Source organism: Etheostoma spectabile, chromosome 24 (genome assembly GCF_008692095.1).
Source record: "Etheostoma spectabile isolate EspeVRDwgs_2016 chromosome 24, UIUC_Espe_1.0, whole genome shotgun sequence".
NCBI lineage: Eukaryota > Metazoa > Chordata > Actinopteri > Perciformes > Percidae > Etheostoma > Etheostoma spectabile.
The window spans coordinates 14,747,143-14,758,459 of NC_045756.1; the positions used below are offsets into that span (position 1 = coordinate 14,747,143).

The 11,317-nt window shown below is 39.6% G+C and overlaps 1 protein-coding gene across 2 annotated transcripts in view; it reads right to left on the bottom strand.

Moving 5' to 3' along the window:
* Positions 1 to 11,280, bottom strand: part of LOC116673703 (ankyrin repeat domain-containing protein 10) — a 19,561-nt gene extending 8,281 nt beyond the window's left edge. For both annotated transcript variants that reach the window (XM_032505930.1, XM_032505929.1), the window contains exons 1-4: positions 11,026 to 11,280; positions 9,590 to 9,742; positions 6,049 to 6,140; positions 212 to 444 (exon numbers count right to left, since the gene is read on the bottom strand). In XM_032505930.1, coding sequence (XP_032361821.1) covers positions 212 to 444; positions 6,049 to 6,140; positions 9,590 to 9,742; positions 11,026 to 11,223 — 676 coding nt within the window. In that variant the 5' untranslated portion in view covers positions 11,224 to 11,280. The remainder of the gene's footprint in view (positions 1 to 211; positions 445 to 6,048; positions 6,141 to 9,589; positions 9,743 to 11,025) is intronic.
* Positions 11,281 to 11,317: the final 37 nt, after the last annotated feature.

Below are 11,317 nucleotides of genomic sequence, written 5' to 3' on the forward strand. Positions count from 1 at the left end.
TCTATATAAAAGAGACTTCAGATCCAGTACTAGGGGACCACTAAAGTCTATATAAAAGCATCATGTCATGGGACCTTTAATGCACGATGTTTTAACCACACACATTTCCACTAGTAAATAAATGTTGTATTATTTTTGGGGTAAATTGCAGCGTTGTATTGGTTAAGCTCACAGTATGAAGTGCGATACAAAAAGCCAACAAATGTCTTACGCTCAGCTCCCCTGGCTTTCTTCATGTGACCAGTGTCCACCGCTGCCAGCAGCCTCTTTCTGCTGAGCAGGCCCTGGCCACACGGGGCGCTGTTTCCATTCTGTCCTCCATTGACATGGAGTCCACTGAGCTGCAGCAGGTGCTTCTTGGTTTTGGAGATGAAGCCGAAACAGTCGAGGAAGCCGTGAGCGTGGGCCAGGTCCGCTGCTGTCTGCCCGCTGGCATTCCTTAAACTGGACAAGAACAGAGACGGGTGAGACAAGCTGCTCCCTCTCAGACATCACAGGGTTTCATCTCTAGCAGCATCCTGACTGGCTTAGGGTTACACTGACCACATGGAAGCCTGTAAGAAGTAAGGGGGCTTTACTACTGCAGGGAGAGATCATGATGGCCCAAATGCATTCTGGTCTTCACAATCTCCCCTGCAACACATTCATTTAGCCAAATGAATAAAAATCTTTCTGGTGGGCTGGTAAAACGATATCTTACTTCTTACAGAATGTGGCTATATGTGTATATAATGTATATATAATTTCTTTATGGCAATTTTACTTTTCATAAACAATGCAACAATTGAGTCAAGATCAAAGCTAACGACAAAATAGCTACCCTCTGTAGTACAAAACATTACAACAAAGTACACTTTGGATAGAGAACAGGGTACGTTATGAAATGTTAGTAAAGTAATCCTAGCTCTACCTTATTTACATCAAATGAAATCTCTTTAACTAGGCTCGGAAATAACCAAATTTAGATATTATGAATCCTCCTCAATACCAGACAAAATATAAAAAATTTGAATGCAGTATTCGTATTCAAGCTTCCAAGTTTCAACTATTCATTTGGCATTGGAGCCGGATTTTTAAGGGTCCAACACTAATATTCATTATCGAGGGATAAAAAAACATCGGGTATTAATATGTCATCTTCTATTAGTTCATTATGTACATATACTGTACATTGAGTTTCATTGTAATGTTTTTTTCTAAATCTGTATGGATTATTTCTGGATACATGGCGCTTTGGTTCTTTTTGGTTCTAACCCTGATTGACAATAGTTCATAATCATATGATTAATTATATAATCATAATAAGTGAAATGTGTGTTTTTGAGGATAACCCTGAATAGAAAAAAGCACCCAGCTCTAGAGTGGGGTTAAGTTATAGCCAAGAGAAACCAGAGTTAAAGTAAAAGCTCAAGTTGGGACCCATTTCTAGGTTCGTTTGTTCCATAAACCTTGAGTTCTTCATGGATTTTAGCATAGAATGTTTTAAATAATTTTCTGAAACGTTGTCTTTTTTAGTCCATTGTGTACGCTTATCAGCTGACATACAGCACATGTTGCTACGCCATCTGCTACGAGCGAATACTAGCTGACAGATGAGCCGAGGCGAGCTGTTGTTCCGTGACATTTCAGAGAATGACGCGTTAACGGAGATGTGGGTGATGGCCATTAACGACCTAATCCCAATCCCCCGGGGGTGCTGAAAAACAACAAGGGTTTTTATTAAAGCTAATGCAGTTTAAAAGGTTTAGCAAGCATTCTAGGAAATAAATAAAACGACTCATTATAGATTTTCGATCTTTTTTTTCTTCTTCCAATTTGACCGTCTTCTCCAGTAAGTCTGAAACGTGTCTTGTCTGGTGTTGAGAGACGCTTTACTTGTCCCAGTTCCTACAGTTTACAGATGAATTTATACAGATTTTGAGCATCAGCATGAGCGACAAAAGAAATCTCAATTTAAGGGTGCACTTCCTAGCTTTTCTCTGACCCACATCTCACGGTTTTCAACAGTTGGTGGAGTTAGTTAGTTGTCATGGCTGTGACACGTAGGGGTGGGGGGGGAAAAAGTAGTAGTATCACAATGTTTTCAGTGGCAATCCTGTATCGATACACAGGCGCCAAGTATCGGTCTTTTATTCTATGTATATATTATATGTGTTGGTCCGTTTGTCCCATTTTGCAACAATAAAATTGAAGTGAGATGAACAAAAAGAGAAATGTATCTTTTTAGTTAAACTCTGAACTCGGATGAAATAATAAAGAAGTCGATAAATGATTGTGCACAAAGTCGGCCGGTTCACTTTTGGGGGAGAAATATTGTCAATATCATGCAAAATTGTGACATCTTTTTAAATAGTAGTTTTCCTTTTGTGACCTGAATGATACAGGTATGGAAACAGTTGACACTGGAATATAAGAAGTCTGTCATGTTCTGTAATTTGTTTCAGATGTTTCCTTTTGGGACGTCATTTGAAATTGGAAGTAAGGTGATAAATTGCAATATATCGCGGAATATTGCAGTATGTTTTTATATGCAATAATATCATATCGTGGCATTAGTATCGTGATATCGTATCGGGAGGCGTCTGGTGATCCCCCCAGTGACACATATATGACCATCTGTTATTATGTGACCACTTGAGACAAGATAACAGCTGATGAAGACGGTGTAATGCGGATGAAAGCTCAGAGAAAAGCTAGTAAGTGGACCTTTGAGTTGAAACTATTTTGTCACCTTTCCAAACAATATGTTTGAATGTTTTAATGGATGATGTTACCCTTACTCATCAAGGGCAACAACAAAGGTCTGTGTAGAAACTCTGGGAGCATAAAGTCAAATTAGGATATTTAGCCTGTTAAAAGAAGCATTTCATTTTATTTGTCTCCTAACGTGCTTTGATTCTCCACATCAGCCCCTTTCCCTCCGCTACGACAAAAACAATCCTGCAGCTGAGACTGACCTTTCTATGGTTTCTATGGTAACTCCTGTGTGTCCAGTGAGCTCACACTTTGTTAGCACAGTAAGCATGCAAGTCAAGACACGACTATCATCATCAGTGCTTTCTGAAACTTGAAACCAACCGCTGCAGGAAATACCTCGCCAGTTTGCCAGCTGCAGAAACTGTAGGAAGCGAACAACTGTAAGATGCTCGCTGATGCACATGTGGCAGATTCTGCAGTGCCTATTTGGATTGCTCCCTCTTTCTGGGATTACTCAAGAAAATCGAGTTCAAATTGAAAAGCTGTAAAACATCAGAACGTGCAGGGGTGTTTGCAGTTTGAAAATGAAGCTCATGGTTATTCCTTCTTTACTTAAGAAACAAATTCTAAATATTCAGTTCAATATTTAACATGTTAGGACAAATTAAACAGTTTCAGATAAAAAAAAAGAAGAAAGTAACAGGTACTACAAGTTTCTAAACACCCTTCACTATTGCCAACTGTGAAGTTCCCTAGGCTGAAAAGCTCATGATGCTTCTTTACTGACACTTATTCCATGTCTAAATCAACCACAGCTCATTTGATTTCTCTTGAAGTGGGAGCCAACACAAATTGTACTGAAGAAATGTTTAGAAAAATATATTTTAGAGCTGCATTAATGGACTATTTGGTGACTTGGGGGGGGGGGTTATGTGTGTATCCTCTGGATGAATCGACGAATGGGCCTTTTTGGTTTTTTCTCATGATCACTGACTACAATCATCTAGCAACACTGTCAGCTCCTGTTCATATGACTAAAAGTAGCTGTTACAGTGGCTTGAATAAGTTTACATTAAATTATTGCCTTAATTCAAAAAATTTTAGGAAAATCCAACCTTTTAAGGACACTAATTTTCTTTGTGAATGAATAATGTATTGTAAATAAATAAGTATAATTCCAATTATATACACCCCCCTATGTTAAATTCCCATAGAGGCAGGCACATTTTTATTGTTAAAGGCCAGTTATTACATGGATCAGGATACTATGCATCCTGATAAAGTTCCCTTGCCCCCCCCCCCCCCCCCCACCCCCCCCCCCCCCACCCCCCCCCCACCCCCCCCCCCCCCCCCATCATCACATACCCTTCACCACACCAAGAGATTGGCATGGGGTACTTTCCATAAAACCTCCCAATGCGAATCAAACCAGCTACTAAGCTAACTGAAATAACACCATGTTGTAGAGCGCCCTCTGGTGGACAAACTATGCTACGCTAACGCTAATTACATGGTTGACAGACCGTTTTTATTTTTCAAATATTCATTTATGTATTTTTTATCAGGCATTAAAAATGCCAATAGCAATAGATCGCTAAATGCCTAATATCGGCTGATAATATCGGCCTGCCGATGTATCGGTCGTAACTTCAATTTAAAAAAAAAAGCCAAATAGGTTTCATGCAACAGTATTTATTCTTGCTTTACCTTTTTACCTATAGTTACCCCTCGTTCATGATTGTGAAGAACAATCAAAATAATTTTTAAAATATTTAGACAATTATAAATATCTTATACTGTATAAATGCAATGGATTTCTGTTGTCTCCAAGTTAAAACTATGCCTCTTTGCCAATGTGCCATACGTAAACAGAAACACATGAGCTTTTCTGCTTTAGCATACTGTCAACATTCTTATTGACTATCTCTATTATTTGGCATACTGTATGAGAAAACTTTTACCTGTGCAGCAAAAAACAAACACAACAAACACAAATAACATTACTTTACATCCACTTTAAATCGGCTGGTTTAGAGGGAAAGGGCCAATCGGGAATATTTTTTCAAATCCTGCTTTGGGTGGAGATTATTAATCGCATGTTGTTTTTTTCAATGTGGTGACATAAATCCACCTGTCATAAGTGCAGTTGCCCTTGTTCAAGGAACTCTCTAGAAATGAGTGTCAATATCTTAAAGCAAGACAGACTAAAGGCTTATTTACACTAACACAACCATGTCATGTCACACTGTTTGAGATGGTCTAATAAAATCTTGGAGTTAAAATGTAGACAGCTGAATGTAAAAGCGTAGTCTCGGTCGTAGTCAGAATTTTGATGCGGACTGTCTTTGTTCTTCAAAGCTGTGTATCAGCTGTCAATCGGCAAGTCTCACGGTGACATCTAGGGCCCCATTTTGGATTGAAAACCAAAACCTTCACCTCTTTTCTGTCGTGATTGTCAACTTTTGTCTGCCTTAAAGCAGATCATTTGACTGTACTTTGTTGTTACTGTACTGTGTTGATTCATTTAGGACACATGTGACCTGAGCCCACACACCTTGTTGAGTTGTTTTAAGAAAACAAGATGTTAGTACAGTACACAATTCAAGATTTTTTTTTATTTGCATTGAAAGTTATAATGCTCAAATAAAGGGTCATTTCCAAATTATTGGAGGAGACCATTTTCAATAATGTCTCTAAGTATTCATTACTGTTCCCAAATCTGAACTGGGACAACATATGGGGAGTTGGGGCAATGATGGACCCAACTAAATCTGGACGTAAATCATAATTGGTTAAAGCTACATTGGTAAAATGACCTACATGAAGAATACTTAAAATGTTGTTGATGTCTATAAGAGAGATGAAAGTAAACCAGCGTGGCCCGTTCCCTCTCAAACAGCTGATGTGACGTTAGCAATACACTGATATTATATGACAACAGAAAATACACCACAGCACCAGCGCTTCTACAACGTTTAGAAATATGTCCAAATTTAAAGGAAGTAAATAAAATGCAGTGGAATGGTGGCCAAATCCATGCTGTTATTTATTCAGGATATAAATGTCCCATTTAGTTTTCTGCTCAAACTATGCACAATATGCAAAAACTGCAAATGGTTGGGCAGAAATGATGTTACAGTTTACAAAATCCTTTGGATTTACATTTGAATGTTAGACCGCCTCTTGCTGGTAAATGAGACACTGATCTAGGAGGATTTCTCACCAAAACCAGTGAGTGTACTATAAACAGCAGAAGTGGGATGTGAGGTGTGTAGCTGCTGCTATGCTTCAAACTCAGCATGACAAAGCTGCTGTGTTGCTGCACAGAGATCAGACCTGCAGAATACTTACTGTGGCTTAGCACCTGCTATCAGCAGGACCTGGATACACGCCAAGCTACCTGAACGAGCCGCCTTGTGGATGGGAGCCTCGCCTACAAAATCCTGAGGACACAATGTTTAACTCTGGGCATATTAGCGATGGAACGGTTCAAGTAAAGGTAATCTGAACCGATTGTTCCGCTAGTAACAGTTCGGGGCGAGTTTGCTTTGTCTCTTTCATTTTAACCTAAGGTTTCAGGCAAAAAGGCTTGTGCAGAAAAAAAATAACCCAGTGAAATTGTAGTTGGTACGAATGACGTGCCCGAGTGCAGACAGTTTAGGTGTGTTGTATGGGAGCATTATGGATAATAGTGCGTTCCATTTGTACTCGGAAGTCGGATTTTCCAAGGTAAAAGTCGGAATATCCGAGCTTGGAACTTGCAGTAACCCGAGTTCAAGCATCAGCAGTTGTGAAAGCTGTAGTAACGTACAGTTATTAGCCATCATGGTGGAGGCAGAGTTTTAGCTTACGATTAATGTAACATTACTTGAGCCACGCTATACAGTGGGTACGGAAAGTATTCAGACCCCTTTAAATTTTTCACTCTTTGTTTCATTGCAGCCATTTTCCAAAAACAAAAAATTTCATTTTATTTCTCAGTAATGTACACTCAGCACCCATCTTGGACAGAAAAAAACAGAAAGTGAAATTTTTGCAAATTATTAAAAAAAAACTGAAATATCACATGGTCATAAGTATTCACCCTTTGCCGTGACCCTCATATGTAACTCAGGTGCTGTCTATTTCTTCTGATCATCCTTGAGATGGTTCTACACCTTCATTGGAGTCCAGCTGTGTTTGATTATACTGATTGGACTTGATTAGGAAAGCCACACACCTGTCTATAAGACCTTACAGCTCACAGTGCATGTCAGAGCAAAAGCAATCATGAGGTCAAAGGAACTGCCTGAAGACTCAGAGACAGAATTGTGGCAAGGCACAGATCTGGTCAAGGTTACAAAAAAATTTCTGCTGCACTTAAGGTTCCTAAGAGCACAGTGGCCTCCATAATCCTCAAATGGAAGACGTTTGGGACGACCAGAACCCTCCTAGAGCTGGCGTCCCGGCCAAACTGAGCTATCGGGGGAGAAGAGCCTTGGTGAGAGAGGCAAAGAAAACCAATGGTCACTGTGGCTGAGCTCCAGAGATGCAGTCGGAGATGGGAGAAAGTTGTAGTAAGTCAACCATCACTGCAGCAATCCACCAGTCGGGGCTTTATGGCAGAGTGGCCCGACGGAAGCCTCTCCTCAGTGCAAGACACATGAAAGCCCGAGTTTGCTAAAAAACACCTGAAGGACTCCAAGATGGTGATAATAAAATCCTCTGGTCTGATGAGACCAAGATAGAACTTTTTGGCCTAATTCTAAGCGGTATGTGTGGAGAAAACCAGGCACTGCTCATCACCTGTCCAATACAGTCTCAACAGTGAAGCATGGTGGTGGCAGCATCATGCTGTGGGGGTGTTTTTCAGCTGCAGGGCCAGGACGACTGGTTGCAATCGAGGGAAAGATGAATGCGGCCAAGTACAGGGATATCCTGGACGAAAACCTTTTCCAGAGTGCTCTGGACCTCAGACTGGGCCGAAGGTTTACCTTCCAACAAGACAATGACCCTAAGCACACCGCTAAAATAACGAAGGAGTGGCTTCACAACAACTCCGTGGCTGTTCTTGAATGGCCCAGCCAGAGCCCTGACTTAAACCCAATTGAGCATCTCTGGAGAGACCTGAAAATGACTGTCCACCAACGTTTACCATCCAACCTGACAGAACTGGAGAGGATCTGCAAGGAGGAATGGCAGAGGATACCCAAATCCAGATGTGAAAAACTTGTTGCATCTTTCCCAAAACGACTCATGGCTGTATTAGATCAAAAGGGTGCTTCTACTAAATACTGAACAAAGGGTCTGAATACTTATGACCATGTGATATTTCAGTTTTTGTTTTTTAATAAATATGCAAAAATTTCTAAATTTCTGTTTTTTTCTGTCAAGATGGGTTGCTGAGTGTACATTACTGAGAAAAAAATAACTTTTTTGATTTTTGGAAAAAGGCTGCAATGAAACAAAGAGTGAAAAATTTAAAGGGGTCTGAATACTTTCCGTACCCACTGTAATATCCCCTCTCGTCAGCATTTCAGCAACACAGTAAATCCTAATTTATTTAATAACACAGTGGCATTTTTTCTTTTAATAAAAGATATTTCCATTAAGAAATGGCATGCTATTGGCATGCTTACGTTTAAAAAAACAAAAAAAATAGTCTAGTGCTGCTTCATTTCATGTTGATGTGGCCTTTTTTATATAAAAAAATGTTATCACTAATTAGAAAACATTCTTCTAACAAAGATTTGAAAGTGAAGACGTGTTTACTTTATTTCCTTATGGTCCAGAATTTTGTCAAGGCAAACTTGTTTTGCCAAATATATTTATTTGAAAAGCATGTTGAAATTGGCAATGCCCCCCCCGTATCAAACATAAAGCAAACTGTACCGTAAAACACTGACCCCCAAAAACCGGGATATGAACCGAACTGTAAATTTTGTGAACCGTTCCACCCTAGGGGATATCCATTTATAAAAGGTTATAATAAAACACAACATTGCGTTCTTGAATATGTTTAATACGCACCTATACATACATGGGAGCACCAGCCAAATGACTAGATTGCTATTCTTTGACATTGAATGTAATCCAGTGGTATTATTTATGGTTATTCATTACATGTCACTCACTACATCATCACTGCCAGAGGTGGAAGGTAACAAGGCACATTTACTCTAGTACAATTCTTAATTACAATGTTTAGTATACTTTACTTTGCATTGTACTTCTATTTCACTCCATTTAAGGGGAAATATAGACATTTTACTTACTATATTTCTCTGACAGCTATAGTTGCTGGTTCCTTTGCAGATTAAATGTTTCAAATCATTCAACTTAACTCCACCTTGTCCAGCAATTTTAGCCTATCTATTGAGGAAAATTAGCATTTTAACATGATGGGAGCACAGCCTGGTCACAATCAGTCTAGCTGCTTGGATAGTATTTATGTAGTAAATGTAGTAGCGTTGCGCCCTCTGGTTGCAAATGTGAGTCACTGAAATATGTAATAGAATACTACGCTCCTTGATAGTAGATCAATTAAAATTCACGTTGTTTAATACTTTCTCAATGACCAGTTATTCGGTCGTAGATTCATTGTTATCATTCCCCTAACCTAAAATAATGTTAGCGCTGTAATCCTATAGACACAGGGGTGACATCCACATCCAGATTTATGGAATTTTGACAAAAAGACAACAGGCGTGCTCTTTGTGATGGTAAGACCACCGGTCCTATTTTCATATACTAGACTAGTGTTGATCCATTCACATGTGTCATATATTAGATCTTCAATAACGCTGTCTCTAGATTCAAAACAATACATTAAGATATGACACATATTCATATTTCACATTTTCACACAATTACATCTGGTTACACTGCTGCTGAATGGTGTTGGAAGACTGACCTGCATGTTGACGTCGGCTCCAGCCTGAGTCAGCCAGACCACACAGTGAGGATGTCCTCCAAACGCTGCAGTGTGTGTGGGTGTCTGGTTGAAGCGGCTGGTCACTGTGTTCACCTCACAACCCAGCTGCACCAGGCGCACCACACACTCCAACTGTGTGCACGGAAACACAGATGACAGGCCAATAATGAGATCATTGAAAACATCTGGTGGTAAACAGAGAATCAAATCAATCATCACACACCAGGAGGCTCATGTTAATGAACTGTTGAAGAATACTGATAGGAGCCCCCTGGTGTGCACTAAGTCACTTTTACTGTAACCCTGTTTGAATATCAACTGACCCTGCATAGGGTCAGCCCCTTGCTTGAAAGATGCTGGTGTAAATAAAAGACAGGAAGGCTTTGCTGAAAATACAAATTTTGCTGAGTTTTAATGCTAAACCACCAGGTTTCCATGACAATGGATGGCACTGCATCAAGACAATAACAGCAGTAGAAACCACAGACTGTCCCAATCACTCTGACCAGCCAGCCATTATACTATATTATGCTACTGTACTTTATTTTATATTCTATGCTGCTACTGTACATTATGTTTCATACTGTTGCTTTATGTTGCATTATGTTTCATACTGTTGGCACGGTTGCTTGTGTTGAAGGCAAATATTAGAATAGTAAATTACTGAGTGTTGTCTAGACCTACTTTATCTGTAAAGTGTCTCAAGATAACGCTTGTTATGAATTGATACTATAAGTAAAATTGATTGACTATCACTACATTTCACCTTGTATTACACTTCATATCCCATACTATACTATACTCTATTAATACTATGTTTTTATAATAATCTGTCTATATCTATCCTGTTACAGACATGGATGTATTAAGAGAACACAGATCACATCTATAGACATTTCCTGTTTTCCTAGAGCTATTTTGGCGCCTGTGTAGCTATTGGCTCCACTGGAACCAATGGCAATCCTGCAACCCGTTGCGTTAATTATTTATTTTTTTCGCCCAATACAACTTTATTGTACGGTTACAACTGTATGGCAGCATAATACGTCCGTAGTCAGTTTAGTCAGAAAAAAAGGCGGGCAACAGCAGACTTCACTAATAGCACATTACTTCTATAAAATATCAACCTTTAGAAATGGTTAATGCTAGTTGCTACTGTCTTGACCCATTTTATGTTTGAAAAGTACCATGAGAACTATTCAATTTAGCAAAGCCGTGATTCAAGTTTACTGCAGTCAACGTTAACCTACACGTTAGTAAGTTTAACAGGATCTGAATGTCTTCACACAATCTAAAACATCGCCGGCAGTTTTACCCATATATATAAAACAACATTTATTTAATGAAAACTACATTTGGCTAAGCAACGTTAGCTAAATCTGTTAATCTGTCTAGTAATTAGCATTAAGTCCTACCTGCCCATAGTGAGCAGCCCAGTGTATAGGGCTCCATCCGTAGCATGAGTCCTCAACAGTCAGATGAGCCTGGTTTGAGAGCTGCTGTAACTGTGAGACCAAAGCTCCAACATCTCCATCCCGACAGGCGCGGTGGATGGGAAACCGGCTGTTAAACACCTCATCACTGGAAAAGTCGGCTTCTAGTCCCTCAGACATTAGTTAGTGGATTACGAAAGTGGGACAGAGAGAAACGTTTTTCTCGAACGTTCCCGCTGGTTGTCCCACGGAGCAAACTAAAAAAGGTTCAAAC